The sequence below is a fragment of the Micropterus salmoides genome, unplaced genomic scaffold, assembly GCF_014851395.1.
Source record: "Micropterus salmoides isolate LMB-PRFRI ecotype aquatic unplaced genomic scaffold, ASM1485139v1 Ms_hic_scaffold_6, whole genome shotgun sequence".
Taxonomy (NCBI): domain Eukaryota; kingdom Metazoa; phylum Chordata; class Actinopteri; order Centrarchiformes; family Centrarchidae; genus Micropterus; species Micropterus salmoides.
Genome location: NW_024044348.1, coordinates 39,037,386 through 39,055,447, shown reverse-complemented (window position 1 = coordinate 39,055,447; position 18,062 = coordinate 39,037,386). Strand labels below are relative to the sequence as shown.

General features: G+C 40.7%; 1 protein-coding gene across 1 annotated transcript; it reads right to left on the bottom strand.

Moving 5' to 3' along the window:
* Positions 1 to 68: 68 nt before the first annotated feature.
* Positions 69 to 12,405, bottom strand: mtch2 (mitochondrial carrier homolog 2). Its single transcript, XM_038701245.1, has 13 exons — positions 12,277 to 12,405; positions 10,957 to 11,041; positions 9,415 to 9,521; positions 8,518 to 8,544; positions 7,373 to 7,429; positions 5,604 to 5,661; positions 5,338 to 5,389; positions 5,186 to 5,245; positions 4,798 to 4,891; positions 1,906 to 1,953; positions 1,745 to 1,812; positions 1,589 to 1,664; positions 69 to 896 (listed from the first exon to the last, which is right to left on the bottom strand). The coding sequence occupies exons 1-13, from the start codon at positions 12,361 to 12,363 to the stop codon at positions 810 to 812; spliced, it is 906 nt and encodes a 301-aa protein (XP_038557173.1). The 5' UTR covers positions 12,364 to 12,405; the 3' UTR covers positions 69 to 809.
* Positions 12,406 to 18,062: the final 5,657 nt, after the last annotated feature.

The window sequence follows — 18,062 nt, the reverse complement described above, 5'->3', positions numbered from 1 at the left end:
AAGTGCATGTAGCATTTCACAAACTCTACTACTCTCAAATTCCACAACAAACACCTTTTACAAGAAAGACCAGGTCAAAAAAAGCTGTTTTTTATTTGGGTCAGTCAGAATGAGTTGATACAAGCACTTGACTGTTAGAAGGTTTTGGTCAGCTCAGGTAAACCTCCATGCCCCCGTACATCATACATGCTCCTGGACAACCACCTCCTCTGACTCCTTTCCCTCATTTTCATTAGCATTACACGCCCGCCAAGCAATGAGCTTCACAATAATTAACACATCAAGACAATACCACATGACAAGAGGTCCCACTTTAACATGTGACTTACTCGACATTACCACATGCAGACTGAAGTTCTGTTTTCAACAAACAAATCCCATCACGGGTTTGAAGGGGAGTCACTGTCTCTATAAAAAAAAACATGAGGGAGGGCGACGCTTTCACATTGGTCTGTCAGAATTATTCAAACGGGTTGTTTGACAGCGTGAGCCGTCCTCCCATCAGTTTTTGTACACGTGGGTTTTCAAAAGAAAAATATCCATTTACATTCCATCTCATTGTTCTACAACCCTCCAGTTTCAATCTGTTAAATTTCTGTTAATACAAAACCTGCTGGAAATGAACTAGGAACCAATAGTTTTTCCTTCACATGACAGCAGGTTGTTGAGGGAAGAAATAAACTCATAGTAAACAAGTGCATACAAAAAAAAATTAAATGCCCACTGTCCAACCCCCAGATCAGGCAATGTTGACTTTTTTTTTGTTGTTTTATTATCACAACTTTGTTCAGCTCAGTTCTCTTGAGGCTTTAAAAAAATCTCTTCTGGTCAACTGCGTACATCTTTCCTGCTGGAAGTTTACGGAAAAATAAACTGTTGCCTCTGCTCATGTTGCCCTGGGATGAAGAGAAAAAAAGAAGTGTTTAGTAGTGGCTGGTGAAGTTTGAATTTAGAAAACAAACTGAACTGAGGTGTTCAAATTCAAAGTGGACAGTCTATAATAGAGCTGCAATGATTAATCAATTAAGTGATTAGTTGTCAACTATTAAATTAATCGCTATTAATTTATTACTATTTTGATAATCCAATAATCAAAATTAAGAATTTTTTCTCTTTATTTTGATTCTTTCCTCTATGACAGTAAACTGAATGTATTTGGGTTGAGGACAAAAGAAAACATTTGATGATGTCACCTTGGGCTTTGGACCTAACAAGCTAATCGATTAATCGAGAAAATAGACTAATTGATAATGAAAATAATCGTTAGTTGCACAGCAGAATTTAATGGAGGCTGCCTTGTGGTCCAGCAGAGAGCTTAAAATTCACATTGCATGCACTGTTGACCCATCAGTAAACTGACCTAATAAAAACAGTAACAGGCGAAGTTGTGCTGATAGGATAATCACAACACAGTTCAAAATTGACTTTGTGAAAAAGTGACAGCCCTTATTACATGTACTGCTCAAAGATGACTACAGTGGTTCCATTTATTAATTCAATAACAGAAATGAGGCGAAGATGTAAATTATTGAGTACACTATATAAAATATAGATGTTGACACGCGTGTTTGGTATGAGATGGATTTACCTCTCTGCTTAGATGCTTCCAGCAGTCCAGCCAGGTGGGGTATACTGATGCATAGGGAGGCAGGCCTCCGGCGAGCCTGCGAGGACAGTGAAAATATGAGTCTGCTTGATCCAACACTCCAGAGGATTTACAACAGCAAATAAACAAAAAACTCACCCGCAGTTGTTGACGGCCATGAGGTTTGACACCAAAACAAAAGGGTATGTGAGCATACTGGCAAAGAACTGGGAGAAAAGAGCAGAGGAGGAACACGATCAAACTACCAACAGATGAGCTGGTGTACTGCTGATGTGGACGGCCACGTGTGTCAGACTCACCCCTGTCACAGCCTGAGAGCAGTTCTTGATTTCTCCTGTGTGACTCATCTGTACAGAAGAACAGATTAACAGCGTTAATTCTGTATGCGAGTCTGGACTGAAGACCGTTCAACAAAAAACCCTCAGCATGACATCGTTCTGTCGGTCAGAATTTTGGTGACACAACCAGGGGTCTCCTTTATAAACAGTGCGTTCGTACAAAATGGGGCTGGAAACATGCGTTCACTGCTTCCCAAGCAAGGTTGTGATCTCTAAAAAAAAAACCAAACTTGATGGGAGAATGTGAGGTCCTCCACGCAAACTCAGACATGTGTACGAACAGAAACTGGAGAAATGAGAATTTACTTTTAATAAATACTACTAGATCTGTCAGTGTGCCGCTTATGTCACATAAAACAAGTCATACTTCTTTTACCTCATCGGCAGCCTTGTTTAGTGAGTGGACAGTGCGTGTTGTTTACTCTCCTTTTAAATGAGGGAATTCAAATTATGTACCTGGGTCATCCAGTGCACCTTGCATATCTGTGTCCCCCGCTGCGTGTGCGCGGTTTACCCACCAAACAACATGCTTCAGCTTCACCAAAACAAACATCAGTGTCACACTGTGTTAAATTTCTTTTTGTAGCTTTTCTGTCCGAATTTGCTGTCCTATGTACATGTATTAATATTAATGAGGGGCGTTTCACCGACCATTCATAGGTAACTATGGGTGTTTGAAGGGTTGGACAAGGAGCTCACTCACATACGCTACAATTCAAGCTGATTGTGATTTATAAAGGGAAATCGGAGTAGGATGTGCGTGCGCAGCATTTTATAAATGGGAATATTTTTGTGCGTACACACTTCCTGTGTTTTGAACATACACAACCTTTAGGAGCCTTTTCTACGTACAGTTTTATAAATGAGACCCATGGGCTGTAGTTTCTGCAGCAGAGACACTTGGGTTTTGATTTAGATTACAGCTTAAAAATTGAAATACAATTATATTCGACAGTCCATGTCTCTCCTTCACCAGACTCCTGGACTGATCCAGTATCAGTTTCTGTCTTTTCTCTCTTAACTTTTCCATCCTATGTTTCCTCCTCTGTAGCAGGGCGTCTGTCACCTTTGGTGAATTTGTATTGAATCGAACGATATGTATGCACAGCATGTTTGTTAACATAGATATTCTTTGCATTATACTGATCCTTGGTGTAGGCCTGACCCCAAATAGTCGACGAGTCGATGCTTCAATGGGTGGAGCCTGATTCAACAGTCAATCTCACAGTCGAAGGTTCATGCCATTTTAGCCATTTGGGGGTGCTCAACGTCTGATTTTACATAGAACTACCAGTTTTCTCCCAATAAGTTAGTATACAGCCTATTACAATATACATATTTAAAATTGTATCTAAATCTAAAATTGTAACCCTAATCCTGGGTCGTCAGTGCGCATGTGTGTAGTAGCAGAAGAGGAAGACTTGCTGAAGAGACGGAGGCCCAGCTTCACTGGTGTTTTACCGAGTTAGCCGCACTTCACGGGACTAATAATAATAATTTATCACCGTTGATGAACCCCACAAAGAATACTATATCGTTTTTAAACAGCCAGCCGGCTACTAGTAGACCCGTGAGGAACTGCAATGTGCATGTAGTTGTCTGCGGCATGGAATGCACGGTAAACTCTGCACAAGAGCGGTGAATGGCAGGCAAAAGAAAGAAAGAAAGGGGTCTTCAAAAAAGCCTCAGTTTAGCTGGAAATTCAGTTTTTATTTAGTGTAAGTTGAATAGAGACTGCAGCTCTGCAGCTTCTCAAGGTTAAAGCAGAGCTACCATGTGTAACACCCCCACCAGCTCACAAACGTTGTGCACAAAAGCACACATGATTCGACAATAGGCAGGACATGACGATTCGGGGACAGCCCTACCTTGGTGTCAGTTTTATGTAAATATTTATGACTTTATGTGGTCTTGGCCACGTCCAGTTGGTATCTTATTACCTGCAGCAAGAAAAGTATACGAGGCAACTAGTAAATGTTTGGCCCATCAACATAGTTTAACTCTGAAAACCCTACAGAGTTGCTGTCTGGTAGCAATCCAGTTTGGCTGGCTATGCAGAGGCTCGTTCTGGTGCCAGACTAGCAGCTTGACAGAAGTTGTTAACAGCTGCTCCATCGATGCAGGCCTGGGAGCTGCTCATTTTTGCTATGGGAGTGATGCATCTTGCCTCTACGTGATCTTTGTTGGGAGTTGCACATGCTCAGTTCCTAGTTAAGGACTACTAGCCAATCAGAAGCAGAGAAGGGCGGGTCACCGAGAAGCCGGTAAACACGGCTTCGGTTCAGCTGTGTTCCCCTTACCAGCTTAGCAACATGGACTGGAGCAAGGGTTTCAGAGTGATGAGTTATTAATCTGTAACAAAAGTATCTTTGGGCAGGTGGGCCAGCCAATCATTTCATTCAGACCAATATTAAATAACTGGCTGTTATTATTACAGTACTGCGACAGCCAGATAGCTGATTTTTGTGTCGAGCATTTGATTTATTGATTGCTGTCGGGATGTGAAGAATAATTTCAACAAAAATAAATAAATTGCCTAACCCAGCTTTAACATGAACCATCACACGTGAAGAATTTCTTGAAATGTACTTGCCTACTCTGAATAATCATGCACAGCACGAGTGGGTTAATCACTCTGTGTTAACAGTATACAGAAGTCCTGTAAGTAAGTGTAAATGTTTTTTTCTGAATTTCAGGCGGGTAAACAGCATTTCTGTATATTCACTCTCCACACAACCTGGCAGTAAATGTTGCCTGTAAGGTGGATTTCGGGGCAATTAAGTCCTTATACCACTCTGGTACAACCATAAAAAGCCCTTGACTGGACTGAGCAGTGTAAAAGAAGTGGCATACCGAGTCGTCAATGGCGTATGTATTGATGAGGTGAGCCAGCAGGTTACAAATCCACAGAGACAGGACATCACCGAGCAGGCGAGGAATCAAACCACTGAAAAAAGATAACATTAAAATGTCTGATTAAAACATCTTGAATAAGAGGGAACATAATCACCACACTGGATGTAACCACCAGGGGTTTCAAAGTCTGACATTTTTAATTGAAACAATTCAACATAGTGTGTACTGTGCACATACAGCACTAAGGCAACACTATACTGGGGCATTTTGCTTTTAAGGGATGAAAACACAGACAGCTAAATGATTTAAAGCTAACAATCATGGCAGTACCCCAAACACATGGTGCATTAAAGAGAAAAAGAAAGACAAGGAAAGTCAGACTTACGCAAAGAAGCCCAGTATGCCTTCTTCTCTGTAGACCGTGACGATGGAGTCAAACACCCCACTGAGAACAGAAGAAAACAGACATTTGTAAGTTTTTAACTATTGTCATGGCTCTGCTCATTGAGGTTTGTGTCTAAAACATTTAAACTGTACCTGTATTTTGTTTCCCTCCCAATAAACTGGACCATACATCGCAAAGTAATCACTGAAAAACAAGTTGAGGAAAACATACTTGACATGCAAACTAGTGTCTCCAGATTTACCAGATCCATACACCATTACAGTTTAAATGCATCACAACTGAAAGCACTTCAAAGCTCCAACACAACCTCCAGAAGTATCACATGCATAATGTTGTAAACGTTCACCAGTTAAAGCCATCAGAAAGATTTGAGCAGCTGCTGACATTTGTGACGTACCATGAAAGGGGTGTGTGACAATGGTGGCACAGGAACGGGCTATCATCTCTTTGGTTGTCTGTGGAAAAGACCAAACAAATAAACTGAGATGTTGTATGAGACGTCATATGCATGTCCATACATCACTTATATCTAGGGCTGAAAGGATTCATCGAGAAACTGGAATGACTCGATTACTAAAAAGTCTAGCAAGGGTAAGGCACAACAAGTTGTAAATGTAGAACAGTGTGTTTGTTGCCACTTTGCTTAGTCCGTGAGGCTGGGTTGTAATCTTACAGTGTTACTAAAATAATCGATAGCCGTCATACTTACATAAGCAGACATGACCATTTAATAGGGTATATGCTGAGACTGGTTTCTAAACATATGCCTGGTTTGGTAAACATTGACAGATACAACAGAATTTCTTTTTAACATTTAACATATTTAACAGTGGAGTTTTGTATAATACCTCATTCAAATGAAATAAATGACATTTAGTAGAGGATAAATATTATTTAAAATGTGTCAAAAAGATACCTATGCATACCTTTAGTTTTATATACAACAGAAGACATTTTTTTATTTACAAGTAACAAAATAAAAGAAGCTAATTTTAAGTTTAAGTTTCTTTGCTTAGTTTCTCACTCAGTAAAGACGCACAAGGTATAGAAAGATAATCACACAAGATGTAAAAGCAAAGAAGGAACATTTATGCACTTTTTTGAAAGTGTGAAAAGTTATGTTGTTTTAGAGTTTTCTTGTAAACAAAACTTAAGTTTGTTAGATTAAATATTTTACCACCAAAGCACATTATGCATCTCCTTGAGGTCTAACAAACAGGTTGGATACTCGCTATTTATCTTTCCCTCTGAAACTTTACTGTTTTGTCACTCACTCCGCTCTTATAGTGTCGTTTCCAGCTGCTGCAGCAGCTGTTTTCAGAGAAACATCTGTAAAAACCACGGCACTGAGCTAAATAAGAGAATACTGGACTACCGTTCGTTGCTCTGGAACTGCTGAATGTGGAAATAAGCAGCTGTTTGGTAACAACTGTATCAAGGGCTGGACAATAAAACAATAACAATAATTTTTTCTCAATAATATAACATTATTAGATGTTTATTTTGTTGAGGAAAAAGGGCTGAAAAAAGCTTAAAACCACAATTAATCATCAGGTTTCTTCAACTTTCAGTCAGGAGCAAAAATCAGCTTTTTAACTTGAAAGACATAATGATTTGAAAGATATGAAATTTTTATCGTGATTTCGGCCATGTCGTCCAGCCCTACTTAAAGGTGATATTATGTCAGTGTTGTGTTTCCACCTTGTTTCTGCTGCCCCCAAATGGCCAAATAAAACCAGTTATTGCAGGTTTAAGGCTGACATTAGCTTCAGATAAACTCAATGCAATGCATTTTCACACTAAATGAGAACTCTGATTTTGTCCCCCATCACTTACATTAAGAATACATTAGGAATGGATGCCCTAATGACCACTATGGCCTGGAGGAATAATTACAGCGAGCAAAACCAGTTTTAATGTATGTATGGGCACTTAATGGAACCTATCCATTAAGCCATCCACTAAAGAACTGAGCCTAACATAACAACGAATATTGCCCGACCACAATTAGAGTACCTTATAGTCTGATGAATAGCTGAGCAGTTAGGAAAAAAACATAGAGGGTGTCTTAATATATTTATTGTGGTACTAGTGAGACCCGAGTTTGCTCGTTTGGTGTGTTGCTTTCTGGCACTATCTCATTCTAACTGTGTCTAAGTGTCTTACCTCATTAACAACGTGCTGTAGGGAGCCCTCCACAGCCTTCTGCTGACCGCCCAGAACCTGGACAACAGAGACAAACCTCAGCATCACATAGCTTTAAAGAAGTTTGTGCCAATTTTATACCTTTATTAGGAAGACACAGGACTCTGATGACCTAAAACAACCACAAAGGTCTGTAGCCAAACTTCCGGAAAACACTATGGTTCGTGGTCAGTGTCGTAACCCTCTGGCCACCAGGGCCTCACGAATTAAAACAACAGTCCATTTAGTGAATTTCTGTTTGTTTTCATCACATCAGAAGAATCTCGAACATAAGCTAATGTCAATAATTTTACACGAAATCCTCATCCCAAACCCTAACAACTAAAACGACTAGTGCTTGCTTTCACTTTAGTTTCTTGGCCGTCAGCAGTTGATATACAGGGAAAGTTCACAAGTTCCTAAAATGCCTAAAATTCCTGGCTACCACATTTGAAAAGATCCACTGAACAAGAACATCAGTCAACTTTGACAGCCGATTGTCTAGCCACCAACTTTTTATCGATAGTTGGGGCCAGACTTTAACATTGTTTCATTTCATTTTAACCGTCTGCAAATGTGCTCCGTTGTTGCAATATTTAATGGACATCAGGTCTCTCCCCTCTCTATGATGGGCGGCTTTTCACTCCACCTTCCTGTGTGGCCGATCAGAACAACTAGAAACACTTGAAATCAGTGTTATATTTTCCCCAAATTCCATGTTTTCTGTTTTAATTTTTACAACTGAAGCACATTTTGTCTTCAAGAAAGAGTGTTATCATGAGGTGGATGAAAAAAAATTCAACAATTCAAATATATGTGCAATTACTTATGGGGACAATTCACAATGAATGTATTGTTGCAATACATGTATTGTAAATTGTTGCTAATAACCAAACCTACCTGAACCAGATCCCAACAGTATGAACCAGTTCTGTTGGACCATAATCCGAGCCATGCCATCTATCAGATAGACTACTATGACCTGTATTTTGGTTAGTTTGGTTAACAGTCAATGATAAGTATACTGTGCCAATGCACATACCATACTGCTGATATCTAAATCATTATAATCAAATTAAATATAATCGTACAAACAATAAATCTGAAAAAAATCCAAAAACTCTTACCTGAGGTGTGCCTTGTTCCTGACATTTCTGTGAGAAAAAAAAGAGCTTAACATAAAACTTCCCTCACGCACACACGCTTTCTTTCTTGTTGTTGTACCTGTAGTTGAACCATGGATGTTTATTGATTATTGTGCGTTGTGCTGGAGTTTAATAAACCCTATTGTACCTTAAAAGAACGGCTGCCTGTGGTTATTTGTGCATGTGTGTTGTAATAACTGTCAGATTCAACCCTCCCCTGTCCACCTAATGAATCTCAAATAGTGAATAGTGAAATATTGGCATATCTAAAAGAACAAGCCCTTTTTGAGACTTCATCAACAGTTTGGTTATTGGTCACAGATTCCAGGGTAGTGCCTCATAAGTGTTTACTCTTATTAATCATTTTGTTGATATTAATAAACATATTTGATATTCTCTAAAAGCCAGACCTGCCCTACCAAATTCCCAACATAAGCTAAAACTGTCAATTTGAATCTTATGGTATGTCCATGCAAATGGAAAAGCAAACCAAGAATTCTTTCAGTCAAAATAAATAGTTACAAATACCTAACCTTTTCAGGGTTTTTATATTTAATTCTCTGTTACTGTTGCTCTCTGAAAAATGAACGAATAAAACTATCTCAATTATATAGCTATATGTAATTAATATAGCAAATATTTAAACAGTTTAATTTCCATTTCGCTATTTGGAACTAATTTGTCCATGCCCTGAGCAGAGGGCATAATTGTTTCCAACAACAACAAAAAATGGATTCAGGTTTAAAGAAATATTTACAATACAATGCCAATTGCACTATACCACCATAGAAGTTTATTAGATTACTTCCTTGGTTTCATCTAAAAAACAAGCTATAGGTGACATTTCATTCTATGGTGCACTTATCTATTCAGGCCTACCTGAACAACGTTGCTGTGCACGACTGTACCGATAGCACCAGCACAGAGCCTTGGACCAAGCCCTTTGAAGAGACCTCCTTTCCCATCAATCTTGATGATGTGTTTAGCTGAAAGATTCAAAAAATATACAGCAGGACAGTTTAAAAAGAGCATGTTTACATACTATCGGTCACAGTTCTCGTGACCCTTGTATCTACACTGAACAAAATTATAAACGCAACACTTTTGTTTTTGCCCCCATTCATCATGAGCTGAACTCAAAGTTCTAAGACTTTCTCTATGTACACAAAAGGACTATTTCTCTCAAATAGTGTTTACAATCTGTGTTAGTGAGCACTTCTACTTTGCCGAGATAATCTATCCACCTCACAGCTGTGGCACATCAAGATGCTGATCAGACAGCATGGGGATTGCACAGGTGTGAGGGACAAGACAAGGGACAGGGAAAGGACAAGGGGAGACACTGTTGTTGCATCATTGGATCAATCAGAACGACCAATAGCGCAGCTGCTGGTCTCGTTGCAACACATGACAAACCATCCATTATCCAACTATCCGCTGTTTGAGGAGTCAGAGCAGGGTTGAACCTACATGTGTGACAAGCCATCTGATTTCAGCGCTTTATTGTAAGTACATAGTTGAGTTGAAAAAAGTTGTGTATCCCTCCTAGCTACATTGATTTGCTTCATGGCGCAAAGTTTGTCCAATTACAACTATTCATAGAAGGGACTGCTCCAGAGGCGTGCGACCTCTGCTCTAGACAGCAACTTTAAGTTGCTTTGGATAAATGTAATGTCAATGTGTATCTGGAAAATCATGTTTATCATGGAAATTACTCTGAGGATAAAAGACTATCTCCAACCATAATCATAATGATCGATAATTATCGATATCGAAAGATATGAAACTTTTTATCGTGATAACCTTTTTGGCCAGTCCTAGGTGGGTGTGTCACCTCAACATTAATTTTCAATATTACAAAAGCTAAAATATGGCTGCATACTTCGGGAAATGATCAGCACTAATGGAAGGTGCAAACAGATAGTAGTTATTTCACTTAAACATCCTTGTAGACACATGCTTGGCCACTGATCCAAAATGGGTGACAGTTACATGCTAACAAACAAAGACAAAGAAGAAATAGACTCCTAACATGTAAAGTCAAATTTTTCAAATCTGTCTTTGCAAAGATTTTAAGGGGGGCAGAAATAGACTCAATGGGTTTGTTAGACCTCAAGGATACACATGTTTTGGCCAAAAGCCTCATATTCCTACTGACAATCAGAATCAGCTGTCACATTCCCCCAAAACATCAGAAATTAGAGTGGCTTTCAGACATTCGCCAGACAAGTGTTTGTCATGTTTAAATAAGCACTCCAGTCACATTTTGTAAAAGTCTAATCTGGCTGATAACGTTTCCACAACACACACACACAACGTTCAAAGCTACAGCTAGGCATATTGAAAGCACATCCCTTTCTGCCTTCTTAAGAGCACAACTAAATTTTTCTGATTCCATTTCAACATGGACAGTAGACTCACCGTAAGCAAACAGTCCAGGCAGCTGATAGACTTGTCTGCCAAACAGGTTCCTGCCCAGGGTGGGAGAGAGCGGCTCATGTCCTACCTAACAACACACACATTAATAATAATAATAATAATAATAATAATAATAATAATAGCAAGGTGATAAACAATATGCTCTTACGTTACGTCTCCGCAGCACAAACCTGAGACTCTCCCACACTTCCTGATTTATTTTGGACGGATACAGTCAAGTTGTTGCCATTTCTTTTCTTACTATTTAGTTCAAAAGATACAAACGTTTCTCTGCATAATTTGTCTATAAAACAACTCGGAGTGTAACGTTAAAGCTACAAGAAGTTGGCCAAGTGATTAGCGTTGACTATAGCCACTTAGCAACCGCTAGTGTTAGCTTAGGAGCTGTTTTAGTGGGCTAAAGGGCACCGGTCAGTAAATGTCACACGCAGTCATTAATGTTACAAATCTTACAGTTTCAATATGCCAGATACATGACGACGGTGTGCCAACACGAGTCTGTTGTTTAACAAACTATTTTTAAAAAACGGCACTTTGAAGTGAAGAAACGACAGCTCGTCTCTGACCTTTTACTGTTAAACAGGTCAACAAAGCCACTGTGTGAATCCTCCAGGAATGGAAACTAGTATCATTTTTGTCACATCAGGAAATCGGTCTGAAATGCAGAAACGTTGCGGCTGTAACGTTAATGTTAAGCAGCAGAACAGTTGGTTGATGACAGCTAACTGTTAACGTAACGTTATGTTATCCAAGTTAGCTCTTCTCTTTTACAATTCAGTGTATCGCAACCTATTGCGCCGTAGCTTATTAGAAAACAAAATGTTTGTACTGGCAGGGTGACTCAGGGCGATTAGTTGAGTATTCTTGTACATTATGCATCCAGAAAAACCGAAGCAGTGCTACATATCAATACAGTATGAACTTTCTGAATTGTTTCACACACCTCACTTCAGCCCACTAACGTTACAGAGTATTTTGGAAACAGAAGGTCATAGGGACAACAGAGGGGCCAATACTGTTGTTCTGGCAACATTTACTGCTATATGTGTTACATGTATGCTGAATTAAAGAGTCAATGATAATAATTCACAATATTAATTAAGTCATGTTCTACACTGAACATTCATTGACAGATATGGGAGACAACATTAACCTGCGCTATTTTCAATGGAGTTTGGCGGTTTCCTCTTCAGGCTACTACCTAGTTGAGTTATACTGTATTTACAATCGCTAGCAGAAACTAAAGCAGCTCCTGGACCAGAAACACTTTCCCAGCGTCTGCGCGAACACGTTCCCTCTTACCTGGATCAGGACTTTAATGTACATCAAAGGGTGGGAAAGGACGGTGAGCCCTGATCCCAGCAATACTTGGCCACACGTGTCCGCCATTTTTGGAGAGACAGGGGAGACAGGAAGTGCTTCTCTTTCGTCTTGCGTCAGAGGAGCCGATAGCGGCCATATTTTATCACATTATAACGGTACTGCCATCTGGTGTTCATTTGTCCTTACTGACAGAATTCAAAATGTACACAATAACAAAGCATTGAAGTGGATGGATACTTCCAAATAACAATGCCAGCCGAAAAAGTATATGCAAATTACTAAGTTAATAAAAAAATTAAATAAGTTATTATTGTAGTAAGAAAAAGGAAACACAAAAACAATTGATAGTTAAATAATTTTGTCCAAAATTAGGAACTTACAAAATACAGAATTATGAACCCAGGACAGTGACTTTACATTTAGCCATTGAAAATCAAATCTATTCTAAAAGAGGAACATCTGGCACTGAAAAATAACTTGAATAGCCCAAACTTTTATTTGCTTAAATCACAGAATTCACCCTGCCTACAGTCCCCTCCAAAAGTATTGGAACGGTAAGGCAGATTCCTTTGTTTTTGTTGTTCACTGAAGACATTTGGGTTTAAGATCAAAAGATGAGTATGAGACAAGAGTTCAGAATTTCATCTCTCATTTCCTGGTATTCACATCTAGATGTGTCAAACAACTCAGGACATATCCCTGTTTGTATTAGACCACAGCATTCTTAGGTGAGCAAAAGTAATGGAACAAATAACCTTTAAAGTAAATACCATTTAATATTTGGAGGCATAACCCTTGATTGCAATAACTGCCTCAAGCCTGCGACCCATCGACATCACCAAACTGTTGCATTCTTCATTTGTGATGCTATTCCAGGCTTTTACCGCAGCTTCTTTCTTCTGTTTCTGTCCACTTCTGAATTCATTCTGCTGTTACCATCATCACTTCCATCATCAATAAATATTAATGAGCCCAAGCCATGACATTACCTCCACCGTGCTTCACAGTCCAGAGCTTGTGTGCTTCGGATCATAAGCACTTCCTTTCTTTCTCCACACTTTGGCCTTTCCATCACTTTGCTAGAGATTAATCTTGGTCTCATCAGTCCATAACATTGTATTCCAGAACTTTTGCATCTCTTTACTTTTTTGAAAATTTCAGTCTGGCCTTCCGATTCTTGCTGCTGATGAGTGGTTTGTATCTTGTGGTGTGGCCTCTACATTTCTGCTCTCTGAGTCTTCTTCCAACAGTGGATTGTGATACCTTCACCCTGCACTGTGGAGGTCGTTGCTGATGTCACTTCCTGATGTTTTGGGGATTTTCTTCACAGCTCTCACCATATTGAGAGGAAGCAAGAGCTGAAATTCTGAACTCTTGTCTCATACTCATCTTTTGATCTTAAACGCAAATGTCTTCTGTAAACAACAAAAACAAAGGAATTTACCTTACCTTTCCAATGATTTTGGAGGGGACTGTACATTTGGGACAGGACTTTAATTCTTTTTCCATGCTGGTAAATCTGAATGAATAATACTTTGGTGCTTATTGTTTCCGTAAAAGGAACTAAACGATTATATTGTGGAGAATATAACTGATCTAACGATGTGTAGCATGTCCATATTGACAAAAGTTTAAACATTTATATTGGTATGCAACATCTAAGCAGCTTAGAACTAGCTCAAGCAGGCAACCCGGTGGCTTCAACAAGTCTTATGGTGCGTTCCATTTACCTCGGAAGTTGGAAGTCGGGGCTGGGAATGACGTCACACCACTTTGACCACGTTCTAGTACACAACAGATTTTAGGTCGGAAAACCAAGATGAACGCTTCTATCCACTGTTAGCAATACCAGTTGACAACAATGCATTACGCGGTATTTTGCACATACAAACACAGTAGCAACCTGTCCACCTTACCTTATAGATATAAGTTGGACAGTACTGTGTGTACTGATACACAAATAAGATAGAAGTGGGAAATATTAATACAGCTGTCACTCTGTTGGTGCTTGCAGCAGCCATTTTGGATTTTGAGGTCGGGGTTGGTGAGGTTCCTCCGACTTTCCGAGTCAGAAATCTGACTTAAGGTGGTGTTCCAGTTGGAATTTCTGACTTGAAACTCGGAAATTACGACTTCCCAGTACTGGAACGCACAGTTATACATCCTGAGAACATCTATAAAAACCTGTGTTTATATGTCAAATCATGTCGCCACACCGGGCCAGTTAAAGGAGCAGGTGTCTAACTGGGACTAAGCTTTTGAGTTGAGTTTTACCGGAAATACATACATTTTTTTCAATGTTGGTCTTTTTTCACTAAGGTTTTAGACTGACAGACTGACAGTAGTTTTCAGCTTCAACTTTCTGTCATCGTTTTGTTGTGAAGAGGAGGGGTCTGAGGAGAGTGGCCGAGGAGCAGGGGTGGACGGGAAGTCGGGAAACAAAAGTTTTTATTTTCATTTTGTTGTTATACTTTATGATGTGTCCATGCTTCAGACTGGGCCAAAACAATACTTTCAATATTAAGGAGGGATACAAATGGCCCCTCCCAACTTTGGTCCTTGTTTTTGTTGAAATCTGATTGGCTCAACAGTGACTGTCAAAGGAGATTACTGTCCACCTGGGACGAGTTTAATCTCAGTACGTTTTGTCAGGGCTGAGACTTGACTTAGCCCAGGGATGTGTGACAAGCACAACAGAGACGGTTAAAATGGCGAAAAGAAAAAGGAAAAAAGAAATGTGTGGTGCAGAAAAAAATGTTTGCACAAGAAGCAGCTAAATACATCAAATTAGCCGACCTCTTCCTTGGTAGAAAGGTTGCTTTGGCAGGCGCAGATGAAGCAGGACCCAGCACAGCGTAATGCTTTATAAACTGAAATGATTTATATGCATTTATGTCTAGGCATATACATATATCATAAATTTATATATATTATAAACACCAGTTTGCAATGTGTTATCGCACAAAGACAACGTCCTTTTAGCAAGGAATCTCTGTCTATTAGCTGTTACGGTCAGTGGAGGTGATGGAGAGAGACAAGGTGATGATAACCTCGGTCATGTTGGTGAGGACGGAGAGAGGGAAGAGGAGGAGCAGCAAGAGAAAGAGCAGAAAGAAAAGCAGCAAGAGAAGGAGGTCAATGGAACCATAAAAGTGCCGGGCACAGGGGCAGCGTGCAGGGCTAAGTAGGCAATCATATTATCCATAGATAGAATTAAAAAAATTATTATTGTTAGTGATATTAATATTATAACTAATGCAGATTACAGACTGGTTAAGTTATAAAAGGTATGAATGGAAAATGTAGCGAAATTGAGAGTACATTAGATGTACCCACCCCTGCTGCAGACATCATCACTGCTGCCTTCAGCTAGAAGTAACAGCAGCACAAAAGAAAAGTCTGTAATATTGAGGCACCTTGCTGCTCCGGCCACACCAACTTTTTTTCCTCCCTCAACATTTCTATAGGTGACATTTTGTCCGTGACTGATGTGGACTGTGTGAGTGATTGACTGGCCAGCTCTGAAGCCTGAGCCAGGAAGGCAATGCCAAATAAAACTTTACATTAGGAAAGAGGGAGGGACAAAACATAGATTTTGAAATGAGATATGTATAATGGCTCCTCTGCCTGTCAGGTGATGAACCTCACCACAAATCCACACACGTGTTAATTTCAGCGCCTCTGATAAAGTGCAGCTCACAGCTTCAGGTGGAGCAGAGAGGACACAGAGCTACAGCTGGATCATCTTATTCTCTGCTAATTTGCAGGAGAATAAATAATAACAAAAATCTCTTGGTTAGTTAAGCCAGTAAAGTTCAATTTTTCGGCCTTTTGTTGTTGGTTTTTTAAAAATCCTTCTGAGATCCGGGGCTTTTCAAAAAACAAGGGCCCAGGGCTAACGACGTTGCTAGCCATTTAGCGCCGGTGTTCTGACGATCTATGCTGCCTTGTCGAAAAATGCGACAGTAGCGCAAATCGACAGCAGAGTCTATCCAGTCGCTCTGCTCTTTCGAAAAATGATACCTTATGTGTTCCCTTTTCCAATCCCAGAAAGTTATAACTTTCACAGTATTATGACATATTCTGTTTTTTGATTATATTATAACATCATTTCAGGGGTAGCGTATTCTGATATTCCCTATCAAATAATGCTCCCAACACAGAATCATTTTATATTGCACCACTACTCACTCCATGTGTACTGTACGGAGATGGGGAGCATGTTGAAATATTATATAATGTCATCTTTATTTAAGATATCAGGGGTAGCGTATTCTGACTAATAATGATGTTTGATGTTACTGACGATCAGCCACTTTCTCGACGGCATTCCCAACAGCAAGGTTGCACAGATTTATGGGCGTGGAAAAAAACCCCCACGCTTGTGGGTCATACGCATGCGCAGAACCCCTAATTAGCACATCTCGATAGGCAGCATAAATCGACAGAACACCGGAACACACTACACATCAGCTTGAGGCAGAGAGGAAGGGAAACATTGAGCCACTTACTATAATTATAATTACTATCCTTATATCTCTAAAGAGCTTATTCATCCAGTAGCCTAACGTCCCTATCAATAAGTAAAATTATTAGCATCAGATTTGCGGGGAATATATTGAAGTAATAAGCTTGACACACTAGAGGAATAAAACACTCTTATTAAAATTTAACCAATTTAATAATAATCTGCATAAAGCCACGAAGTTCATCTCAGGAGACAGGAAGAGATCGTTCGAGCCGTTTCAAACAGCACTCAATGCCTTGCTGTCCTGTTAGACACCTTCTGAGACAGCGGTTTAGCCCGTTTTGAACACTACTTCAGAGGTAATTTGGCTCCCAGGGTTAGGGTTAGGGAGGTGTATAAAGCACGCCGGCACACAGGACAAACCAGCTTTTTTCTATTCAGCAGGCAATCTGATATGTTTGGTAGAACGAAGCTCCGCGAACAACACACTTTGTCCTACCTGGAAGTTTGCAGAGGAGATCATGGCTGGTGAGCAGTTCCAGAAATGTGACTTTCCATGCCCGCGCTACATCACGGCTGGGGACACTCACGAGCTGTGTGTGTCTTGTCTGGGGATGCCGCATGCCCAGGCAGCTCTCGAGGGGGCTGCTTGTGACCATTGCGAGGCCCTGCCCCTGAGGGTGCTGAGGTCTTGTGCGGCTCTTTTCTCCGAAGATGGCCGGATGCGCTCTCCCCGTGGCTTGGGTCCTGCGGTCGCTGAGGCGGCGCGGTGGCTTCAGGCATGGGGCTTGCAGCGCGTTATCTCCGAGGGCATCGGGACTGCCGAGGCTTTTTGCTGATCATCATCTGCCGGCTCCAACTCCCCTCTTCCCCGTCCGGGAGCCCGCTCCTCGGCTTCTCCCGCTCGAGGTATGAGCCTGGAAAGGCTGCGGCTGTCCGACTCTGAGGAATTGGATGTGCTCAGCATTGTGGAGAAGGAAGACTTCCGGGGTGGTCTGGACTGCGGTGCACCCGGAGCAGGGCCCGGTGTTGGAACAAGAAGCGTGCTCGCTGCTCCCCACCTGGGACCTGGCAAGGGATCTCTCAGGGGAGCGTTGGCGGAGGCCCCCTTCAAACCCCTGGAGTCGGCTGAGGCCAGGCACCTGACCCTTAAGATGGCCTTTCTCCTAGCTATCACCTCCAGGCACTCTCGGTGTCTCCTCAATGCCTGGAGTTTGCCCCGGGGAAGGTCAAGGCTGTCCTGCACCCCTGTCTGGGCTACATCCCTAAGGTGCCGTCCAGTATGGCAGGGTCTACG